The sequence below is a fragment of the Balaenoptera borealis genome (assembly GCF_965194805.1).
Source record: "Balaenoptera borealis genome assembly, chromosome: 2".
Lineage (NCBI taxonomy): Eukaryota > Metazoa > Chordata > Mammalia > Artiodactyla > Balaenopteridae > Balaenoptera > Balaenoptera borealis.
This window is the reverse complement of record NC_138867.1, coordinates 62,972,887-62,997,774: the sequence shown is the minus strand read 5'-3', so window position 1 is coordinate 62,997,774 and position 24,888 is coordinate 62,972,887. Positions and strand designations below refer to the sequence as shown.

The 24,888-nt window shown below is 47.7% G+C and overlaps 1 protein-coding gene and 1 long non-coding RNA gene across 2 annotated transcripts in view; one reads left to right on the top strand and one right to left on the bottom strand.

Annotated features, from left to right (window-relative positions):
* LOC309622610 overlaps nucleotides 1-24,888 on the bottom strand; it is a 385,320-nt gene that overhangs the window by 267,669 nt on the left and 92,763 nt on the right. The window lies entirely within an intron of this gene.
* Nucleotides 16,116-24,603, top strand: OTP (orthopedia homeobox; the record flags this gene model as incomplete). The annotated part of the gene is made up of 3 exons (XM_082379707.1): nucleotides 16,116-16,694; nucleotides 17,981-18,390; nucleotides 24,073-24,603. The coding sequence occupies exons 1-3, from the start codon at nucleotides 16,658-16,660 to the stop codon at nucleotides 24,601-24,603; spliced, it is 978 nt and encodes a 325-aa protein (XP_082235833.1). The 5' UTR covers nucleotides 16,116-16,657.

Genomic DNA, 24,888 nt, shown 5'->3' with positions numbered 1-24,888 from the left:
ACCAGAAGGGTGACCTAATCAGCCTTCCATCCCCCTCTAGGCCAGGAGTAGCCTGAAGGGAGGCAAGGGCAGAGGTAGGGAGAGGAGGAAGGAGGCTACTCAAGGTGTATGGTGCTGGCTTGGACTTATGGTGGTGAGGGTGGTGAGAAATGGGCAGATTTGGGGATATATTTTGAAAGTAGAGCCGAGATTTGTGCTGCATTGGATGATTGGAGAATGACTTCAATTCTTTTGGCTTGAGCATCTGGGTGAATACTTAGTGAGTACCTACTGAATTCTGAGCACAAAACAGACATGGCCCTGCCCTCATGGAGTGCAATGGGAGAGACAGACAATAAACCAGCATGTACTTAGAAAACTCAATAATGACACTGGGAGAGAGTGTCAAGGCTTTAACAGGGTGCTGAGATGGAAGGTAACCGCAGAGAGGAAAGGGTGAATTTATTTTATCTTATTTTTATTTATTTATTTAAATTGAAGTATAGTTGATTTATGATGTGTTAACTTCTGCTGTACAGCAAAGTGATTCAGTTATACATATATATACATTCTTTTTCATATCCTTTTCCATTATGGTTTATCATAGGATATTGAATATAGTTCTCTGTGCTATACAGCAGGACCTTGTTGTTTATCCATTCCATATATAATAGCTTACATCTGCTAACCCCAGCTTCCCACTCCATCCTTCCCCCAGGAAAGGGCCAATTTAGAGGGTAAAGGAAGACCTTGCCTAGGAGGTGAGATTTTAACTGAGATCTGAAATCTGAGAAGCAGCTATGTGAAGGATGGGGGAGGAACATTCAGGGCAAAGGGAGCAGCAGGTGGAAAGGCCTTGAACTAGAGGGAAAATTGTTTTATAAATTTTCACAAGGCCAACAGGGCTGGTGTGTGTACCAAGGGGAAGTAGGGAGATGGGTGATGACGCTTACTGCCTAGGATAGGGAGGAGTTTTAGTGTGTGTGTGTTTATTTCTGAAAAGCAGTGGGGATTAAAGTTTTGTGACTTGATACACCTGGCCTCAGAATTCTGGAAACAAAGGAGGCAGACATGGTTTCCTGCCAAGATGTGGCCTAAACAGGTTTGGTGCTGGTTACTGCATTATTCCACCAGCACGCTCCTTTCTTTCCTTCTAAAATTGGGTCCCCAGTCTTTTCTTTTTTCTTTTTTTTGGTTTTCAGATAAATTTTTTTTAACATCTTTATTGGAGTATAATTGCTTTACAGTGGTGTGTTAGTTTCTGCTGTATAACAAAGTGAATCAGCTATACATATACATATATCCCCATGTCTCCTCCCTCTTGCATCTCCCTCCCTCCCACCTTCCCTATCCCACCCCTCTAGGTGGTCACAAAGCACCGAGCTGATCTCCCTGTGCTATGCGGCTGCTTCCCACTAGCTATCTATTTTACATTTGGTAGTGTATATATGTCCATGCCACTCTCTCACTTTGTCCCAGCTTACCCTTCCCCCTCCCCGTGTCCTCAAGTCTGTTCTCTACGTCTGTGTCTTTATTCCTGTCCTGCCCCTAGGTTCTTCATGACCATTTTTTTTTTTAGATTCCATATATACGTGTTAGCATACGGTATTTGTTTTTCTCTTTCTGACTTACTTCACTCTGTATCCCAGTCTTTTCTTGAGATGAACAACTTTCCCTATCTCCAGATCCTCTGGTGCCCCAGGAAGACAGAGAACCTGCAGTTCTTTGATAGCCCAGATCAGCTGGTGTCCTGGGACCCCCTTTCATGGCAACTTTTCTCAGCTGCAGGTCAGCCCACTTTTCACCATGCCCTCTTGAGAAGGAGCGAAATTTGGCGGCCGTGCATAGGGGAGAAAGAACAGGGAAAACAAAATATTAAAATCAAGAGTTCCCAGCCTCAGGCTGACCGTGTGGTGACAGGAAGTGGCCTGAGCGCCCGGGCGCAGTGCTGTGTGGGGCGGCCCCCTCCGTCTATCACGTCACCAAATTTCAGAAGGGGAAGAAGAATGACTTAATGGTGCGCTGATGAGCTGATCAATATTCTCAACTTACCGCTTTAGCTCCAGGGCCCACATTGAAAATGGGACTGCGAGAATCTCCCAGGGCCGCCTTGGGGCACATCCCTGCCCCTGCGGAGCAGTGGCTTCTTGACAAGGAGGTTTGGGGCACCTGCCCAGGCGCTCCCGCTGCTTGGGCACTTACAGACCTGTCCACAGCTCCTTCAGGCGCCACAGGCATTGGGCCTGGTTAGAATTTTACCCCTCGTGGACACCCCCAAACCTCTACCCTGGATTAGGCCCAATCCTATTGTTTCCAGAATCACTGTGGTCAGTAATACAACTTCTCAGCAAGAATATGGGAGATTTGAACACGAATGGATGGGAATTAAAAGGGTAAGTGAGCAGTGGTTAGGACTCCTTCCACAGCAGGGAGCCTGTGTTCAATCCCTGGTTGGGGAACTAAGATCGCACAAGTCCACGCAGCAAAAACAAAAACAAAAAAACGGTAAATGACAAACATAGCAATAGCTGTCACAGAAATAGCCTTACTATAGGTGTTCTACATTAAGTCCCTTAAGTCTCAGTGTCATGAGATGAGTACTATGACTACCCCCATTTTACAGATCATTTAGGGAAGCTCTGCAAGTAGACATTCTTTTAATGAGTCTACATTTAATGCTTGATGGAAATTTCTCCCTGATCCTAGAGGTTTCTATGAAAAAAATTGGGGTTAATAGAGGAGAGTGGAAACAGACCTGGGGGCTTGAAACTGGACCCCCAGCCCTAATTCTCCACTAGCCGCTGTGAGACCTTGGCTCATCTGGGCCTCAGTTTTTCATCTTTAAAGATAGAAATGTTAGGCACTAATCGCTAAGGACTCTTGTGGTTCTGACAGTGTAGGACCCTTCTTACAGCATCCTCTATTTTGTCTACATCAAACTCCAGTGCCCTGTCCAAACACTGAGTCCCTCACCACTGATGAATCACATGGGCCCACTTTCCACGACTTTAACCTGAGCGTGGAGCTGGAGAGGGACAGCCCGACTTCATTCGCAACAGCTGTGCTGGGCTCATCAACCACAGGGCCGTCGCGTCACCTCACCATCAGCCTCATTCTGGACTGCTCTACGCAAAGCTGGCCAGCTTAACCCCACCCTGAATGGGGGGCATGAATTCCAATAGTCATGAACTCTCCTTCATAATCCAGATTGCTTCATAAGGGTAATTTGATTCAGGAAATCTGACCCTCAACTGCTATTGACCATCTAGGCCATTCATTCTTTCTTCTTTTCATTCATTTATTCATTCATTCAACATTTTTTTCAACATTATTATGTAGCATCAGGCACTATACAGGGCTCCAGGGATACTGAGGGAAGAGGACAAAGTTTCAGCCCTCACGGTGGTGGAATTCTACTCAGGAAAGAGGCAATAACCAAATAAGCATGTAGCACCATTTCAGGTAGTGATAAGTGCTAGGCTGAAAAAATAAAGCAGGGTAAGGTATGAAGGATAAAGAACGATGGATATGACTCCTTGGGGGGACTTCTTCAGGTTTGGAGAGGGGATTCGGGGAAGACTTCTCTACAGAGGTAACATTTGAGCAGAGATTTGAATGAAGAGAGAGATCTAACCAGGTGAAGGGTTCAGGAAGATGGAACAAATAAGGTACGATGGCCCTGAGGTGGGAACAAGGAGGGCAAACCTGAGGAACCAGAGGCTAATATGTGTGCCTCTGGGTAGTGACCTTCCCTCTGGGGGTGGGGGGCCTGCCTTTCTAATCGGATGGGTCAGAGGTTGCAAATTACAAGTATGAGCTGCAGGGAAGGAATCTCATACAGTGTGGCTTTAAAAAGACAGGCTTACCCCTAACATTTGCAGGATCTGGAGCAAGAGCCCAAATAGGAGACCAAATACTATATGTCTAAGTATTTTTAAATTATCAATCAAGCTAACAAACATATTTACATGAAATACGTTCTATCTTCTTATCTTGACAAATATATCTTCATAACAACCTTTGAGTTCAAGTTCAAATTTATAATTTTTGGAGTCCTAGCCCCCAAGCTCTGGGCTTGCCCTGTCCTCCCTTCCTACTCACCAGCTGCATCCAGTGCAGCAAGGGGCCTCCCACATGCACACGTGGTCACCCTCGCCCCATTGTCCAAGCTCCGACAGCATCCCACCACAAACAGCTGCCCCTCAGGCCCAGGGGTGAGCATACTGCAGATGCACTGGCATAGGAAGAGGCTCACACAAGACCTGGAAGCAGGAGCAGGACTGTTGGGCAAGGAATTCTTCAGCTCCAGGTGGTCTAGAGGGAGTAGAGCAGGCTCTGCATGGGCTGCGGCTGGAGAGGGTCCAAGGGGGCCATTTAAAGCCAAGGTCCAAGGCAGGGGACATCTTCTTGGCCAGGTATAAGGATGATACTGTAGGTAGTTCCTGAATGATTATTGTTTTTTTTAAAAAGGCATCCTTCATGCAGAATCAAGCTGGGAACCAGGGAATGAGGGATGTGGTCAAGGTGTCAGAGAAGGCTAAACCTTTGGGACAAGAGTGAGGAAGAGTTGATAGATATCTTGGACTTTTTAACCTGAGAAGTTTGCAAGTTTCTTATATTCTCTGTGTTTATTTCTTCTTTGTTCTCTTGACACCTATAGTAAACTCTTTGAAAGTTCTATTCAGTCTTGGTTAAGGGAACCCAGGGAAAGGTTTCCATCTTTGCTTGAGCCAGAATATTTAAGGGAGCAGCACCACCTGGGGAGATGACAGGAACTCAAGTGGAAGACCCTAAAGAAGAAGGTGAAGCTTGTGTGTGTCTCCCAACCCCTCACCTCCACACACACTCCTGAAAATGTTCTTTCCAGCGCTTACCTTGGAGATGCTAAGAAAAGGGACCCTTTAGTGCAATGAGACTACTAGAGGCTCCCAGCATCTGCTCTTCCTTTTTCTCTCTCAGTAACGGAACCCCAGTGTTACCTGGAACACGAGTGTCCAGTATAAGGACTCTGTTTCCCACCCTTCCTTGTAGCGAGGTCTGATCATTTGACCAAGTTCTAGTCAATGGGATTGGGTAGAAGTGATGTGCACAACTTCAACTTGTTCTTTTAAAGGAAAGAGGTTCCTCTCCTCTTCTTCCTTCTCCCTTCTTGCTGGCTGGAATGCAACAGGGTGGTGGGCCATCCTGAACAACATCGACAAGGGGACACCCTAGCAGTCAGAATAAGAAAGAAGGAACTGGGTCTCTGACACCATAGACCTACCAGAGCAGTCTTGGCTTTCTTACATCTGGACTATTAAATGAGAGAGAAATAAACTTCTATCTTATTTAAGACACTGTTGGTTTTGCTGTTGTTGTTTGTCTCTTTTATAGTCGCTGAATCTTTATCCCAACAAAGGTAGTACTTTTGGACTTCCCTGGTGGCGCAGTGGTTAAGAATCCGCCTGCCAACGCTGGGGACACGGGTTCGAGCCCTGGTCCGGGAAGATCCCACATGCTATGGAGCAACTAAGCCCGTGTGCCACAACTACTGAGCCTGTGCTCTAGAGCCTGCGAGGGGGAGCACCGTGCCACAACTACTGAAGACCACGTGCCTAGAGCCTGTCTGTGCTCCACAACAAGAGAAGCCACCACAATGAGAAGCCCACGCACCGCAACAAAAAGTAGCCCCCTCTCTACGCAACTAGAGAAAAGCCCGCACGCAGCAACAAAGACCCAATGCAGCCAAAAATAAATAAATAAATTCATTAAAAAAAAAAAAAAGTACTTTTACCACCTTTGGGAGGAAACAAATTTCACAAGTTTAATTTCCCCTGTATAAAGGACTTCCTTTTATTTGTCTTGAAGACTGTGGGTTGTCTCCTAATTCATGTTTATTCTCTTGTAATTCTTCCTGAATTATATAGACTTTGATCACATCACCCCTCAGCACATGTCTTTCTAGTTGACATTCTTTGAGTTTTAGTCTGACCTCATGGAGAATGCTTCTGCATTTCCTAAAATTTGATGACTTCCATTTTATTATCTGCTTTCAGTAAAATGGTACCATGGGCTATTGTCTTTGGGCTGGGAATCTGGCCCAGAATCGACAAATGATTATTGAATTAAGTTGAATTGAACTTCAAAAAGCAGTTTCTCTTTAAAGAAACAAAATGAACTAAGTTCAAGTTTCCAGACTGCATAGCCCAGGTTTTCATATGCTATCTCAAGTAGACAACATGAGGCCATGGAAGGAATTAAGACATGGAGAAAATTCCTCTACAGGAACACTCTTCATCTTCTGCCCCCATCCCACCTCCATTTCCTGGCTAATTCCTATATACCCTTCATGTCTCAGCTTAAATAGCACTTCCCAGGCTCCTAGACCAGGTTGCTTTCCTCTGTATTAGTATCTCATAGCCTCTGATACTTGCTCTTTATTATATAGATCATGTTTGTATCTATTCCTCTGCTGGCTATCATTTTTGGTCAACTGTAAAGGCATGCCTACACCCATTGTGTCCATAGGTCCCAGCCCAGTGCTTGGCTCCCAGTCAGTGCTCAATAACAATTTGGTAAGTGAATGACTGAATGAACAGCCAATGAATGAATACATGAGTGATGAATAGCATTATCCTGACTCCTCTCTCATACCCCATATCTAGAAGCAAATCCTAGGCTCTTCCTAAGAAAAACGTTTAGATTCCAACCACTTACCACTTTCTCTACTGCTCTCATTCTGGTCCAAGCAACCATCATTTCTCCCTTGGATTATTGCATTAGGCTCCTAACTGGACTCTCTACTTCCACTTCCCTTCTCTCCTCCCCTCCAAAACACACACCAATCTTTCAGTACAAATTCAGAGGAAGTGTGAGGATGAGGGGCAGGTCATAAGTGAAGGCCATGTTGAAGACAGCAGTTATGTGCCTCCCAGAGCAGGAAACCCATAGGGCCACCTTTTTAATGTTTTAACTACTTCAGGTAAAGACTACAGTTCTCGGTCTCCATTGAGATAGATTTTGGTCAATGCATCGTAAGAAGAAGTGATAGATACATTTTTGAGCCATACCCTTTGTAAGGGTATGAACCTTCCTCTTCATCTCCCTTTCCAGCTGCCTGAAATACAGAGGTGATGGCAGGAGCTGGAGCAGCCATCATAGACCACAAGATGAGAGCCAAATGTTGAGGAAGACAGGACAGCAATAAAGAAGGCTGAGTTCTCAGTCTTTTGGAGCTGCTATATCAGCCTTGGAATGTGAGAGAGAAATAAAATTCCATCTTGTCTAAGCTACTGTAATTTGGGATGGCTGTTACAGCAGCCTAATATGTATCCTAACTAATACATCTTCCTTTCCCTAATGCAGCTGCTTCATGAGAGTGAAAAAAAGATTATGTTAGGAAAGTGTATATGGAAAAGTCAATATCCCTTCTAATGGGTAACCTGGGGACCTCTTGAAAATTAAGGGAGAGGTGGGGAATAAACCCTTGCTCTAAAGCAGCCAGAAGAGAACTATCTTCTGCCCAGAAAAGACTCTCTGGTTCCATATGTTAGCATCTTGGGAAAGTGTGGGAGGGCGGAGAAGGCAGCTCTGCTGCTTGGTTTCAGGCCCTAATGTGTAAAATGCCTTTGGGGAGTGAATAAGAGAATTAGCTTAAGCTCTGGATTCTGGGGCTTTAGTGGGCTTAAGACAGAGTTTTAATCACCCATCACTCTCTGTGGTCCCAGTGTGTGAATTTTAATCACATTCACTTGCATCACCACCCAGGACAAGGTCTGTGTATTTATGACCCACCATTGTGTAAGGCTGCTGCCCTCCCCAGCCAGAGTGCCAGCTGCCCAGGACCTGCATCTGGGAAGGCAAGATGCTGCCCACAAGAGCTGCCCACCGACAAGGCAGTTTTCCTGACAATCCTCTACAACATGAAAACATTGTGTATAAGTTTGGTTTAATATCAACCTATATTTGAGTCAGATGGAAGAGTGAATTTGTTATGAATTTGTTAAACTGCACGCATCTGCTAACCAGTTGTTTTCTTGGAACTTACTGGTCTGGCAATTCATTTTTGATTCTTGACTCAGCTTCTCCCTAGGTTCAGATTTATTGATAGAACTCCTCTGGATACTTGTATTATTTCTTCTCCAAAAGTCTTAATCACAAATATTAAGGATTCACCTGCATACCACTCTTTCACAAACTGGGGCAATTGGGGGGCCTGAACCCCCCAAGTTGTTTGCAAATATATGCCTTTTAATGGGAGGAGGTGCATAGCTTTTATCAGATTCTCAAAGGGATCTGTGACCCAAGAAAATTTTTCCTTTTAAATGCAAGAGTTACCATCAGAGCTAGTGAGCTGATTAGGAAAGTAGTAATTTTGGACACCCCCAAATCCTCCTCTCTCAAGCTTCCCACTACCACCAGACAGATATGGAAGTCGTTTGTCTAGGCAATTTGCCTTGCCTTGCATTCCTCTTTTAAAATGGGAACATTCTATAAAGGGTATTACATTAACTCCTAACACCTAAGAAAGTTAATTTATCAAATTACTTTCTTCCTCAGAATCCCAGGTTCCTGGGTAGAAAAAGAATATTGATTGAGAAGGTGGGAGGGTCAGAGCACATTAAAACAAGCTACTTCTCGGGTTTACCTCTGCCTCTCACAGGGTGTAAATGCCTGATGGCCACAACATTTCAGGGCTGAAAAACTCATTGCAGGGAATGCTGGACTGTAAGCTCCACCAGGCCAAGGATGCATCTCTCTGTTCGCCTCTCACTCCCCGAGGCCCATCACCGTGCCTAGCTCGTAGCAGGCGCTCAGCAAATATTGGTTAGATGAATAGGGAAAAGTGCCTCAGCTGCCTCATTAGTCGCTTTGTGTGGATAATGTGTTTCCTTGTCCAACTGAGAATGGTTCTAAATGATAAAACTGAATCAAGAAGGTTAACAATCTAATTAGAAATAAGTACTGAAGTATCACCGCATCTGGACATTGGGAACATGCATGTGTACACACCTTGATGTAAAGAAGGAATTCAGAGGCTGTCCTAAACCTAATAAACCAGAAAGGTCAGAGCTACCCTTTTAAGAAATCTTTGGAATAACTTATTCAAATCTTTTTTTTTTTTTTTTCTATGAGGCTCTTAAAACAGAGTTGGTGCCTTTTCAGTACTTTAATAACGTTTGGAAACAATATGGAGAGACTGAGAACCCCAAGGCCCTTCCTCGCCAGAACTCTAAAGTCAGTGAAGAGGCAGCGTTTGCCGCGTGCAGACGCGCCCACGGTGATGCCCTCCTGCCCCGGCACACACCAAGTCACGTCCACCCGAGAGGCTTCTACCTGCGCCCACAGGTTCCCTGGATGGCCCCTCGGCCTCCGCTGCAGGCAGGGGCTCCTCGCTCCGACCGGCTCCTCCAGCGACCGTTGTCCTCGGAGCAGTTGGCGCAAACCCGGCTCCCGACGCCGATCGGGCCGGACAGCCGGGGCCTCGGAGCAGCCGGCCGCCCCCTCACCTCGCACGGCCGCCTCTGTCCGTCCCGGCCGGCCCGACGGCGCGGCGGGCCCGAGAGAAGAGGCCGCGCGGCCGGCGCTGCGCCCCCTGGGGGCCGGGCGGGACCGGCCTGGGTGCCCCTCCGGGACTGCGGGACCGCGGGACGGAGGCCGGGCTTGGCGGCGGCCACCTCGGGCGAGCGGGCCGGGCCTGCAGAGGAGTTGGGCTATTTTGTAACTGCACCATCCACCCAAGCCTCATTACCACCTCTTAATGAGACCCCTTTACTCCGTGACGTGCAACCGCTCCATCTCATTAAGGAAATCGCTCTTCAATGCTGATTATTTTATTTGCAGCCATAATTATATTTCTTTCAGCTAAATCACGGTTTAATCGAGCCCACATGGAGGGCAGCAGCACTAATTACGGCGGGGGATGCGGCGGCGGCGGTGGCGGGCGCCGGCCTGCTTGTGGGAGCGGGTAGGGGGTGCCCGGGCTGCGGGCGCGGCCGGGGGTCTGCGGGCGGGGAGGGGCGCGGGCGAGGGGCGGGGGCCCGGGCTCAAACACAACAACTTATTACTTCTAATTCCCCAACTGTCACCAAATCACCTGCACGAAACAAGAATCTAATTTGTTAAGCTGGCATGTCTGCAGATGGAAGATCGATCTTCTCTGTAGATTTCTCTAATTGAGTGAATATAGACGCCCGGAATTAGCCGCACTCGGGCCGCAGGGAGGGGGCAAGGGAAGGGAGGGGTAGAGAGAAATGGGTGGGGGGAAGGGAGGGAGGGAGAAGAAAGAAGAGAGGAAGGGGAACAGAGAAAAGGGGAGAAAGAGAAAGGGGGAGAAAAAGTGCAAGAGGAGACTGAAGGATGGAGGCAAAGGGAAAGAGAAAGAGAGGAAGGAATGGGAAGACGAAAAGGTAAAAAAAAGAGAAAGGAGGAAGATAGAATAAAGGGAAGAGAAAAGGGGGAATAAAAGGAAAGAGGAAAAAGGAAGCAAAAGGAAGAGCAAGGGCAGGACAGTAAAGGAGGGAGAAGACAGGGGAAGAGAAAATTCTACTTGAAGAAGGCTCACTCCCCGTAGAATTATATCTCCCTCCCCCAAACCTCCCCCCACCAAAGTGTAAAATAGCTAGTGAAGGCTTTCGCCGTGTCCGTCTTAGGTTGGGACTAGCTGCTTGTGAAAAGAAAAAGGTTGGGACGGTGGAGCAGGGTGGGGAGAGAGTGGGGAGGGGGCGGGCCCCGGCGGCTCCAAGAAATGGCTCACAGAATTACATTTGTTTTTCTTGTGATTTTATTAAAAGTCACTCCTCATCTCCAGAATGCGTGAAAATATCTACTTTCCACTCAGATACACCGCATTAACTTGTTGGAGGCGAATTTGTTTGTTTGTCTATTTTATTTATTTGCTAGATAAGATTGATGCAGTCTTATTAGAGCTATATCTAGTTATAGAAAGAGATAAGGATGAGATGTTTTTCTTTTTATTCCAATTACTAGCCTTGTCACCTAACTGAATAACTGATATATGATTATTTATCCTGAGTAAATAGAAATCAGAAAAGCAGAGAACTTAACACATACAAACAAAATCTCTATGTCACTTATTATATGCCGTGTGGCTGATTGGGGCCATTAAAATTACAGGGCTAAAGGCAAAAAAGAGGAGATACGGAGTCAGGGGGCGGGTACTGATCCGTCATTGTTTTGTGCCGAGCTTTCCGCGTTGAGGGCCGCGGATGCTAGTTGTTAGAGGGCAAAGATTGAAAAAAATAAGCAAGGGACCGGTTCCAGCGCCCACGAAGAGTCATCAGGTGGACTCATGGTTGTAGTTTGCAAACTCGAATGTATGGGAAACTACTGCAGCGGAAAAAAAAAATTATGTTGACTCGTGTATCGCCACAGGCTTCTGGGAAGGGTAGGAAATCAGACTCTTTGGGGGCGAGTTTTCGGCCCCTCCGCCAGCGCCGGTACAACCCCGCGGTTCGCGTGAGCAGGCAGTGGACACACACTGCCCACACAAACGCGCACACAAGTTCACGTGTCAAACACACGCAGCCCCCGCTCCCTATGCCAAAAAAAAAAAATGAAGCCTGGAGTGTGGGTCCTTGGCTTTTAGCTCCCAGGCTGGGGAGCCAGGGTCCCGTAAGCAAGGAGTTTTTTCGGCCACAGGCTCCGCGGTGACATCAGTGGGACAACCCTGGCTGGAGCGGCCCGGAGTCCCGGCACTCCCGGCCCGGAGAGGACTGGAGAGTGCACGTGGGGGCTGGGCCCAGGCCTGTTCGGCTAAGGGTTAGAGGCGCTCACTCGGCCCCTCGGGAGCCGAGGCCCGAAGGCGAGCCGAGGGTGCTTTCGCAGTGGCCAGGCCGGAGTCCTCAGCCAAAGCCTCTGTGGCTGTGGTCTCTTTTGCTGGGGACCTCGAGAGTGTTCTTTTAGGCAGAGAAGTGTGGAAGCGCCTGGCACCTCTTCCCAGAGACTTGACTGCCCTCCCAGATCCTTTTCCTTCCACTCACCCCATCCTCACATCGACTCCCCCCAGATGAGACATCCAGCCGTCCCAAACTTCAGTGTGAACAGAAGTGGACCACCGACCCCTTTCCGGGAAGGGGGTGGTGCGGTGAGGGTGAGGGCTGGCAGAGCAACGGTTCCAGGCACCCGGGGATGTGAAAGCTGTGGGAGAAAGTGGTCACCATTGTTTCAAGCACAGTGGACTTGAGAGCTTCCTGGTGTTTTTTCCTCGAGTATTTGCCCCTACTCTTTATTCTGTTTGAGATTTTAAGGTAGGCCTGAGGAACACGATCTGATTTGCCATTGTGTTTGGGTTATTGCATATCTAGAAAAGTAAACAGGAGTGTTCAAGTCACTTGATTTGTTTTCTGTAAGCAAATAATACCCAAAAGCATGGCTGTAATTTACCACGAATTAAAATTGATTCTTTTCATCAGGCAAGAAAATAGGAAAATGTGAGATCGTTAATTATTGAGGGAGGCGCTCCTCATTAAATGGAACAATGTTACAATTCAGCATTTAATAGCAGGAATGTGAATAATAACGCGCCATATTTCATCCCACTGTCTGCAAAAAAAAAAAAAAGAGAGAGAGAGAGCGCAGTTTACAAACAACTCAAGCAGCCAAAAGTTACATTTAATAAACACCCAAGGCTTCTGTAAGTGGAAAAAGCAATTAGGGCACTGGGCACACTACCCAATTCTTCTGGAGCATCTGGTATATATTTTTATTCTCTCTTTGTCTCTACAAAGGATTCGCAATGAACGCAGAAATACAAGTAGAGAGAAAAATCAGAATTACAAACCTAATCAGCATAAACCCATCATTAAAGCACTTGCTGCATGGATCTCCCATACCATCCCACCTCTCGATCCAGCCACCGCTGCTTCTAAATCTTGCTCTGGACCAGGATGGCAAAGCAGGAGGAAAGGAACCGATTTTGTAGTTGCTGTGTTTGTAGTTTACATAATCAGCCTTCAAGGTTTGGTTTTGTTTTGTTTTAGAAATATATATGTCCCAGAAAGCCGCCTTCTTTCAAAACTACAAAGTTCTCTGGCTCCGTCTGGACGCGCGGCCCGGCGGGAGTGGGAGCGGATTGCCTGGCCTTTAAATGCTCTTTGTGCTTCGTTAAAAAGTAGAAGGGGGAAAAAAGAGAAAGAAAAAAATGATTTCCCTGTGCATTGCCCCTTGGCAGGCTCTTGTACAAAATTCAATCTCTATTTTTTATGAGAAGTAAACTGTCTAAATAAATTTTATTAGGGGCAACCAATATATTTTCTAGTAGTTCCCTTTGTTCCGCTTCTACGTGTGTGTAACAATCTAAAACCTATTTATTGAGGAAAAATCACTGGATCCGTCATAGAAAATCCTTCTACTTTGCTTTGAAGTGATTTCTGAAGACATTCTTGTCATTCCGAAGATTTGGGGGCCAAATCGCCTCGCCTTGTTAGGGACTCCAGTTCCCATGATCGTGTGGGAAATGCCTTAAATTATCAACAGCAATGGGCCTGACCGGCACTTTCCCGGCTGCCCGAGGAACGTGGGAAGATGACGAGGAATAAAACTCTGTTAAATACATCTCAGGCGCTGCCCAGGTGGATTCAGACATTGGCCAAAATGAGCTGCAGAGAGGGAACCGGGCGCGGGGGCGAGCATTTTACGTCCAGACTATTGTCATTTTCCTCGCCACGCCTGCTGGCAGCCGGCTCCTGACTCGCGGTCCAGCTCCAGCTTGCGCTCGACGCCCCCATACCACCCCCGTCACCCCTCCCACTCTCAGATTTCCCTCTTTTTTTTTCTTTCCTTTTCCCCTCTCCTCCCACCCCTACCCCCAGATGCTTATGTTCTGAAGTCTTGGAAGAAATGATTTAGTTTGTTTATACTGCTATAAAAATCAAGACCAATAGAAAAGTCATAAAATGAAGCGAGCTATCAATCACGCCGCAACATTGTTATTCAGCGGTTACTAACAGAGATGGATAATCCTTTGATTTCGTCCCATTGTTATTACTCTGATGTGTCTTCACATTAACTATTACACATTTATTTATCGACTTGAAAGATGCAACAAAACAGAATATACGAGCGTGTGCGTGTGGGAGAATGCTGCACGGTCCGCGGCTGTTCTGGGGGCGGCTGTGAGATGAGGACACGAGCGCTTGTGTGCACACACGTGTAGGCCCTGCACCCGTCTCCTTCTCTCTCCAGGTGGCGGCTTCTCCTGCCTCCCTCCAGACAGGGTGCCGAGCCAAGGCTGTGCCGCCTTCCGCGGACCTGCCGGTTTGAAGGAGCGGGGTGTTGCCGCCAGGCCTCCAGTCTCTAACTCTGACACTTCTCCCCACCTCTGCCCCTGCTTTCTGGTCTTAGATACCCCCAAGCCCCACCCCGGTGGGCACAACCCCCCTGCGAGTCCCCGGGAACTTGCAGCCAGGTGCGCGTTCGGGAACCACGTCCAGGGAGCACGCCGCCCCGCCCAGGGCCGCTATCCTGCCTCGTGCCGCGCTCACCGCGAGCCGTAGCTTCTAGATTTGGGGCTTTGTTTGGGAAAGGGAAAGCTTTTATTGGAGGAACTCTATCTGCTTTAGGTCTCGGTATTCTCCTCCCAAGCAAAGCCTTTCTCGCTAGGACACTAGGAGCTTGCCGAACACCCTCAAGGCTCCCAAACTAGCCGCCGCCGCCCCTCGGACTCCGCCGAGCCGCAGCTGATGGTCCTGGAGCCCCAGTCCTACTTAGACCGCTTTTGCAGCAGCTTCGGCGGCCGCTGAAGCTCGGCCAAGCGCGCAGCTTCCGCGGAAGCAGTCTCCGCTGCTCGGAAGGAACCGCTGTGGCTGATTCCCGACACTCACACGTGTGTGTGGATGTGCGCGCGCGCGCACGTATGTGTGTGCATGGGAGGAGGGGAGTGGGCTGCAGGAGAGAAGAGGAAGGAAAACTGCCCCAGAGTTCGCCTTGCCACCTCCTTTGTCTCCTTGCTCGGTCCCTGTCACATACACATAGCTAAGGACACACACACACACACACACACACACACACACACACACACACACTTCCTCTCGCATCTGCTCTCAGGCAGCATTTCCAATGTTTTGTGTAAGTCAATTGGACGGCGAACAAAAAAAGCCATTTGCTCGGTATTATTTAAAACAGACTTCATAGGGCCACCCTTTTGTGGAAGCTTTATTTGCACTAAATGAATAATCTTAATTGCATCACTCTCGAATTAAAAATCAATGTTAATCAAGTTGAGAGTAGTAAACATCAGTTTTCATTGTGCCTGGGAAGAAGGCATTTTTCTTGTGTTGCAAATAAAAATACAAGTCAAATAACTTTAAAAGGGCATTATGTTCTGCTACAAATACAATTGAAACGGATTGTTTAGGAGCAGATCAGAAATGGTACAGAATTTTGCACTTAATTTCCTCAGTTATCATTTACAATAAGAACCTCCGGTCTTGACAGCCAAGTCTAAACAGTAGTAAATTAGTACAAATTTATACTGATTTTACTCTAATAATCGTAATAAAAGCTTATAGATTTGGCACTAATTACATAAATGCCTAATGATCTTGAAAATTACTCTGGTTAGAAATATATTACTAATCTAAACTTTGTTGTTGGCTGGCTCTGAAAAATCAGAACATTAGAAATGGTTCGCTTCACTTGTGCAAAGCACTTTAAATTGTTCAAGTAGTTTAACATATTCGAGAGGAAAATAAAGAGCATTTAACTTTATTTACAGCCTAAAGTGGAGTTGGGAGCCGAGCTGAACTCAGAAACTTTGACCAAAGGAGCAGGCTGTGGGCCAGGATGCAAGCGTCGGCCAGGCGGAGCAGCAGGGCTCGAAAGGTGCAAAGTGCAAGAATCGGCACCGCGCACGGGTCCTTGAAGCAGACGTCGGGGCCTGGCAGCGCCGGGGGAGTCGACTCCTGTTTTGCTCTCTAGGCTCTGCCGCGGGGCTGGGACTCTGTAGGCCCGGGGTCCGAGCCAGGGCGTCTGGACCCTAGGCGCAGGCCTGCTGGGCGGCAGCGAAGTCTAGGCGCGGTCTAGAGGGCGCGGCGTGCCCTTGTTGTGCTCGGGCTCGGCAGGCCTGCGCCAGAGGCAGGCCAGTGTTGCCCAGCGCGCTGGTGGGGGCTACTCTCGGGTCACCAGGGGGTCATGCCCTGCTCTGTCCCCTGCCCTGCCTCTGCACCAGGAACACCCTAGCTCAAAGAGACAGAGCTGCGCCTTTGGAGCGAGCAGGGCGGGACAAGGAGAAGGAAAGGTGTGCCTGGAGGAAATCCCAGGGAAGAACTATCGGAGGTCAGGCAGAGAAGCCCAGGGCGAGGGCAAGGCGGCCGCCGCCGCTTTAGCAGCTGCTCGGGGCTGGAGCCGCCAGGGCTGCCGCCGCCGCCGCCTCCTCGGGCGGGCGCGAGCGGGCGGGCGGAGTGGGGGACTCTCCGGGCGCTGACATTTACAGGCTGCCCTCCTGATTGGTCCCCTCACCGAGCTGCTCACGGGTTCATTCAACTGTTAAGCACCTCCCCGTCTCTCTAAAGGACATTATAATACAAGAAGCCCCCTTTTTAACCACAAACCGAATTTTCTTTCATTTAGGTGATCTATATATATCTATATCGTATAGCTTATAGCTTATATCTATTTTAAATAACTTAAAGCCGCTAAAATTTGGGGGGGAACAGCTTTCACCCTGGAGCGGTGCGCGATGCTGTCTCACGCCGACCTCCTGGACGCCAGGCTAGGTGAGTGCGCGTCTCTCGCCCAGGCAGCCAGGAGAAGCCCGGGCAGGAAATTGTCAATTTGTTCCTTATTTTACCTTAATGTGCCCTAAATGGACTAATTTCTTTAAAAGTAATTGTGCTGCATTAAAATTTAATTTGATTTAACATCGTCTTTTTTAAAAATCTATGGAATATGTAGATCCAGAGGAGTTGGGAAATGTTGTTACTTTTTTTCTTATTTTCTCTTTCCCCCTCCCCCTTATTATTTTTTTTAAGGGAACGACCTACCCCGTGATAATTTGTTTGGAGGCGTTTTTCTTTCTCTCTTTTCCCCTCCTATTTGCGTTAATTTGAGATTTCTTTCTTCTCTTTTTCCCTCTCTTCCTCTCTCCCCGCTACCTCTTTCTCTCTTCCTCGTCTGAGTATGGTTGAATTTGTAAAAATCGGTCTTGAAGGAGAAGCCGCTGCAGTAGAAGGGGATTTGCTAAGTGTGCTCATTGAGAAAGGAGAAAAGCCAGATTCATCCCCACGGGCATCCGGCCTGCAAAGGGACTCCTCATTGCCAATGGCCGAGAGGAACGCGCCTTTTATTTCTCCGGAAAGAAAAGTTGAATTCTCTAAAGCTTGATTCACTGTTATGTCTAGAGAGTTTACTTGAGTTTCCTTAATGCTGTCTGGGTTACTGGGCTCAGGGTTTCCGGTTTGGGAATCTTTGGTGATGGATGTGACTCCATTTTCCAAACACTTTCTCTGATTTGAGGGGGAGGCGGAGCTGATTTGGGTTGATTTCGGGAGGTGGAAAGCTTGGAGACTTATTCATCTTCCGAGAAAGTGAGAGGGAATCAGCTGAGAGCCGGAGGTAGAGTTCGTCAGGCTGCCTAAGCGCAGGTGGGGCAGCAACGAAAGAATCGTTTAATTTTTCTTCTTTCTTTTCTTTTCTTTTTTCCCTCCTGGTCGAAGGATATGCTCTCGGGTTCCTGGGGCACCAGGGGTACGGTTCATGAAAGGGACTCCGAGGCATGTTTCATTGCCGGGACTGGGAGTGTTTCATTGTGGGAGAGAAGAAACCATGTGCTGTTTACTACCGGACCCCGCGGCGGAGAGAGGGGAAAGGGCCGGGAGACGGTATTACAGCCTGGCTGTTCAAATCCTGGGGAACCCAGCTGAGCATCCCGGGAGATTGCTCCGTAGGGCGACCGCGGGCTCAGAGGGAGCCGAGGATGGGGCTGAAAAAGGACCGCGCGGGGAGAACAGTCCCTCCTGGCATGGCCAGGACAGTAGTGACCACCATCCCCTTGCCTCCTCAGGTATGAAAGATGCCGCCGAGCTTCTGGGCCACCGGGAGGCGGTGAAGTGTAGGCTGGGCGTGGGGGGCTCCGACCCCGGGGGCCATCCGGGGGACCTAGCGCCCAACTCCGACCCAGTCGAGGGAGCCACTCTGCTGCCCGGGGAGGACATCACCACAGTGGGCTCTACGCCGGCCTCTCTGGCGGTGAGCTCAAAGGACCCGGACAAGCAGCCGGGGCCCCAAGGTGGCCCGAACCCCAGCCAAGCAGGTCAGCAGCAGGGCCAACAGAAGCAGAAGCGCCACCGGACGCGCTTCACCCCGGCGCAGCTCAACGAGTTGGAGAGGAGCTTCGCCAAGACTCACTACCCCGACATCTTCATGCGCGAGGAGCTGGCGCTGCGTATCGGGCTGACGGAGTCCCGAGTGCAGGTACGCTGGGCTTGGGCGCCAGGGCAGAAGACAAGGAGGGGGCGGGTGGACTTGGGCAAAGGAAGCAGGGTCTTTCCTTCCCTTGCAGGGATCCTGGGCTGCGCTTCCTCTACCTATGCTTTCCTGGGTCAAGTTAGCTCCTCTGCCCGCAAACTGGCCCCATCGATGGACAGACAGTGCCCCCATCTCCTGCCAGTATAGCCACATCCCCGCAGAAACGCCTCAAAAGCGAAGCCGGCGTCGTTCAATTGCTAGGTCCCTTCCTTCCTCCTGAGAAGGGAACCTCCGGGTCTCCCACCTTCTGTGTCTCCCAGGCGGCTAAGTCCAGCACGCGATTCCACTCCAGCTCGCGTAATTGACAAGTATTTCATTACCCCTAATGAGTTTGTGTTAAGAGTCTGGATAAATGGGAGAATGCAACAATTATACAGAAAACATGAAAAGAGAGAAAACAAGGCGAAATGGGCACATTTCAAAAAAGATCTACACCTGGGTTTTATGGTGTAGCTCTATTCTCCTTCATATCACACTCCTGCCGCTCTCAGGCAAAATACCCCTAGCTTTGATGTTTACAAAGGCTTTGAACTTGGCGGCCTACCAATGCGCTGGGAGAGGCTGGAGTGATCTCCCACAGACTATAAGTCCTGGTTTTCCCTAAGGTAACTTGGGGAGTTGGGGAAAAGAGGGCTTTCTTGTAGATCTCCGATTTGAAGAAAGGACATTTGGGGCAGGAAAGATTGACCGGCAGTAGACAAAATCATTACTGACCCCTTGTTCTCATCCAACCGCCCTCCAAGTTGTAAATTACATGTGACTTAGAAAACCACACCTGTACGTTTTTTGAAAATCGGGGAATAAAAGTATAAGTCCAATGCATCTCGGATTTTTTCTGCTTTTTAGAAGAATGAAAACATTATGTCAAATATTTTATGGACAGTTGCTGGAGGTGAAATTCCAAGACGCGCGCTTAGTCTTGAGCTATCCAGGGTTCTGAAAACCTTCCTTTCCTGTCTTGGACGTGGTATTTTCTGTTCCTTACCCTGGGTGTTGATCTCAGCTCTAGCTGCTTTTACAAATTTTAAATATCTTCATTTTACAAATTTTAAACATCAAAGTTTAAAGATCTCAGTTACTTTACATTTGATCTAAGAAGAGACAAGAGTGTCCTTAATCACGGTGTTGAGTTTCTCTGTCTCCATTCTGCAGTTTAAAGATAGTCTAACCTGGAAAAATAGCATATGCTTCTGTTTTAAATAGTCAGCAAAAAATGTCATTAGGGACTTAAAGTGGTCAAATTAATATAGTAATATTCAGGGTATAACATAGATTAACATTTTTACTCAATGTAAGTCTGGGTGATTTCCTTAGTGAACTCTGGAAGCCCTGAATCATGGGCCATTGAAATTAAGCATCAAAGGCATGTTAATTGCATTGTGCAGAAATATATTACTAGTGCTCTTAAATTTTTTTTTACCTCACACCTCTTTTAAATCTTTTGAAATTGAGTTCAAATCTTAACAGAAATATACAATTTCAATATTTCCATTACCGTTAATAATAGTACTGGCTTGTTAAAATCCTGTCGGTTCAAAATTCATAAATTTTTTGTCACTCAAGAGAAATGCTATATAATAATTTTTATTTTAAAGACTAAAATGCTGTTGCTTAACCTAGGCTTACTAGTAATTAGTTTGAATTAAAATAGAACTTAGAACCACAAATAAAATATAATTGGACAACTGACTTTATGAAAAAAGAAACTGAGGTCTATTAAACTTTATTAGGTCTTCCAAAGGTTAATGGCAGTGCTTCTTTTAATATAAAAAGTTGTAAATGAAATAAAACACAAACTATGTAATAGAAACAGTTATTTTCAAGAAGTACACAAAAGAATAATCAAGAAGAATAGAGACAAAGTACTTTAATTGTTCTAACATAATGTTCAACCAAAGATAATAGCTTGATGCTGCTGATAGGAACAATTTAATAGAATGGCAATTTCAATATTTTTAAAAATAATGTTCCATAGTTTAAAAAGTAATCAGATCAACATAACCTTCTTAATTAACATTTCAAAATGATTAACATTATGTAATGTAATGCAAAAATAATTTATGTAAAATGTATTTACTTCGCAATTCATTGTATCGTTGCTCCTTGACCAAATTCAAATTAAATAGTAATTGGTTTATGTTCTTATATGATGAGTACTTCATAGTTTTCTTTATAGTTAACAGATTGCCACACATTCTTTTCAGTACGTGGGGCCACTGCACTGATTAAAAATGATCTAAACATTTAATTTATTGCAATTGTATGTTTTTAAAGATACTTTTTGATTCTAGACTAAATGATCTAAAATACTTATTTTTATCTATATCTGGCATATATCATACTTTTAAGTATTTATTAAAGCACCTCTACTCACACGGAGGCCAATTCCATGTCTGATATCGCTCCTCTTTTCTGGCTAGTATAATAAAACCATTCCTTTTATAGCATGCCATTATTAGAAACCAATTTCAGAATTATTTATAACCTGGAATGGCTTATTAAGCAGCAATGCGAGAATCATGCAAATTACGCGATCAAATGCAATATAATAAGCATAATCATTAGTCTCTAGCACGGATTAATTAACTTTCAATATTTTATTTACATAAAAACCAAATCAGTGAAATAACTTCTGCACAGCCAGGCTTGCCTTTCAATATTTTATACGAACAAAAATAATGTGCTGTAATTCCATTGACCGTGTCCCCCAGAATGGCCCTGTCACCTGCCACATCTTAATAGGGGGACAAGCCAAGAGTATTTTCTAGTTTTCTAATGGAATGAGAAATTGCATTTTCTTCCTCTCCCAGCACTATTAAAGTGTAATGAATTCGGCCCAGAGTTCACGGCTGGCTGATCGAAATGAACCTGAGATCTAGGCTTTAATACAGCTCCCCAGATTTCCTCCCAAATCTTCACATTAATCATTTGCTGGATTCCAATGAGATCTTCATAAAGCATTTGCTTCGAGGGGGAAAAAAGTAATATTCTCTCTTTCTCCCTCTCTTTCTCTATTTCTGAGCCATTTATAGATGGGGAATTAAACGGGCTATATATTTTAAAATACATTTACAGTATGTCTATATTACTGTAACAGCAGATATCATGAAAGTGGATTTTTAAATTCCAACCTCCATTAGATTCTCACTGTTGTATTAAGCATTTTCTGAAAAGAGCTGCATTTCAAACTGAGTACAAAGTTGGCCATGGCCGCGGTTAATATATTTCCTGGAGTTGTCATCTGTGCATTCTCAAAATCTCCCTTAGGTTTTACCTGCATTTTAATCTGTGATGCTCTAGTTTTCAAGTGGAAACATTCACATTTTAAAAACATATGCATCATAGCTTGGAACGTGCTCAGACCCCAGGCAGATTTTTTTCCCAACCCCAGTAAGCCATGAAACATAAAAAATTTTGTAGCCATCATTTGACTGCTAACCCTCAAACATAATTGAGCACGATTTTTCGATTATTTCTATAATATTTAGTTCTTCAACAGCTGTTCTTTTCCGCTTGGGCCTGAGATTCAGAAACCTTTCTGGCAGGCGTGTTTTTCACTGAGATTCTTCGGGGCAATTTCTCCCCCCTTTCTTCTGCTTTTTTCCCCAGTCCCCCACCCCGTGCCCGCCCCAAACATTCAAACGTTTCCGGATTCACTGACATTAGCAGGGTGCTAGGAACCGCTCTTCATAGATATCTTTCAAAATGTATCCGGGTGCGGAGTGTGAGGTGTGGGGACCATCTGGACACAGACACCGTCCCTTGTCTAGGGCTCCATCCGGTCCAGCCTTGGATGGGTAATGCAAAGCGACCTCTGGCAGTAGGTCTCCTCGCTATGCTTCCCTGGGCTCCTGCGGGTTCCTCTCCGCAGAAGGCCGCTAACAGCTCAATCCGCGGCCTTCCGCATTGATCCCAGCCTCCACCTAGGGTTCTGCTGCCTCATTAATCCGCCGTGCCACCAGCTCAAGGGGCTTTAGCAGGGAAAGGACCCAACATCTTTACCCAATCCAGACACTGGAGTAGGCGGAAACATGGGAAGTGGGGTAGAAACCAGAGAAAGATAAGGTGGCGGGCGACGGGGTAGAAAGGCCAGGGCCAGCCCCAAAGCGGGAGAGGATTCTAGATTACAATGCCGTTCACATTGGTAAATTGAGAGTGCACGGGTGTGAACAAACCATTGTGCATAGCCGGTTTACCGGGAAAGGCGGTCAAGTACTCATACTCATGATGTTTTAGTTTGCAGAATAAACACTAAATAGCTTGGATTAACGCTTTACCTTTTGGCCATGAATATGGTGGTCAAATTGCGTTGGCCAAATTATGAGAAAATTCAATCAGTACCTGAGCTGTGTCCCACATCATTTATATTTATGCATAGTAAGCCTCCAACTGGCTAATGTTGAACTGTAAGCCTGCCAAGTGGGCATGCTGGCATTTTTTTTTTAAATAAAAAGATCAAATTTAAATATGGGGCAAGGGGATGTTATCTTGGTCAGGCAGTTTACTTGATATCTTTCAGGAAGAACCCTTCCTTCCCCTGTGGTGGTGAATTTGACATTCATAGACAAATTTGTCTGGTAAGGTCTGAACTTCCAGGGTCACTGTTAAGAAAGAACTAATAGGCTCACTTTGGAGTATATTTTATAAAACACATCTCCTTTAAAAAGACATCTGGGTTTGTCTAAGCAAAATTAAATTTGATTCATACCTAGTGTGAGCTTTACACTTGACTTCTTTTGGTTTGTAGTGGTCAGAAAATTTGTTTTTAGTTTATAGATGAAACGAGGGGTGGGGTGGGGCTGAGGGAATTGGAGGCCTTGTTATTTGGGATCCTCAGTAAGTTCCTGAAAATAATAGATTTGAAGGCCCTGAGGCTTAGGGCTCTGGCAGCAGGTTCCAGCACACTTGCACAGCCCAGATAAAGGTACCCTTAGAGGGGCTTGAGAACGAGGCACGGACTTGTGGCAGCAGTACCAGTCGCTACGAATCAGAAGTCACGGTGGCGACCCAAACAACACTAACTCAGTGGCGCTCGCTTTCCCACACGGATCAGTATATTAACCTCTCTGCTCTGTCATCCATGGCGTTAGGGGTTCTCCTTTGTCTTTCGATTTTGGAACTGGCTATGTCATCCACGGCCCTTCATCAATTTCCAAAGTTACAGCGTTTCAGAAAATTCTATACCCCATCATTGTTATAAGGCACGCTATTAAGCCACATGGGTACGCAAGTTTATCTTCATTTGTACACCTGTGGGTCCAGCCTTGACACATGCCTGCCTGCAGACCTGTGCATCTAAGCAGCGAACAGAAGGTGCCAGCGTGCAGGGGCGTGGTGAATACTGCGCATGGTGTATGTTTGCGCCGTGTGTAAGCGCTCCGGGGCACGATCACTCAGGACCCCGGGAGTTGGCGCCCGGTGGATGCAAGGGGCGCCGGTTGATTCCAGCTGGTGGAGAACCAGGGTCACCGGCTGGGTGCGGGGGGGCGTGCCGGGCCGATGGCACTTATTCGGCCTGGAGCTGAGTGGGTGGACCTGACGCGGGTTTCTAGGGCTCAAGCCCCCGCCCCTCCTGGCCCGCCCGCCGGCTAACAGCGCCCTGTGTGTTTCCCGCCCTGCCCGCTCCAGGTCTGGTTCCAGAACCGGCGCGCTAAGTGGAAGAAGCGCAAGAAGACCACCAACGTGTTCCGTGCGCCGGGGACGCTGCTGCCCACGCCAGGCCTGCCTCAGTTCCCGTCGGCCGCCGCCGCCGCCGCCGCCGCCATGGGCGACAGCCTGTGCTCTTTCCATGCCAACGACACCCGCTGGGCGGCAGCCGCCATGCCGGGAGTGTCGCAGCTGCCGCTGCCGCCGGCGCTGGGCAGGCAGCAAGCCATGGCACAGTCGCTGTCCCAGTGCAGCCTGGCGGCCGGGCCGCCGCCCAACTCCATGGGCCTGTCCAACAGCTTGGCGGGCTCCAACGGCGCGGGGCTGCAGTCGCACCTCTACCAGCCTGCCTTTCCCGGCATGGTGCCCGCCTCCCTCCCCGGCCCCAGCAACGTCTCGGGCTCGCCCCAGCTCTGCAGCTCCCCGGACAGCAGCGACGTGTGGCGGGGCACGAGCATCGCCTCCCTCCGCCGCAAGGCGCTAGAGCACACAGTCTCCATGAGCTTCACTTAATGCAGCCGCGCCCGGCCCGCTCCGCCCCCGGCACCGCCCCCAGGTCCGCCCCGAGGCCCTGGCGGCGAGTGCCCGGGCCCCTGCGCCCCGCCCCGGCCCCGGCCCCCTGCTCCTTCCCCCTCCAGGCCTCTGCCAAGTCTCGCTTGGTCCTTTCCCTTGTCCTCCACTCTCCCGGGCTCACCCCAAGCCCCAGCCTGCGAGGCCACCCCTCCGCCTGATTTCGCTCCCCCCAGCCTCCCCAAAGCCCCCCTCCCCATCTCACCCGGCTCCTCCCTCCTCCCCGTC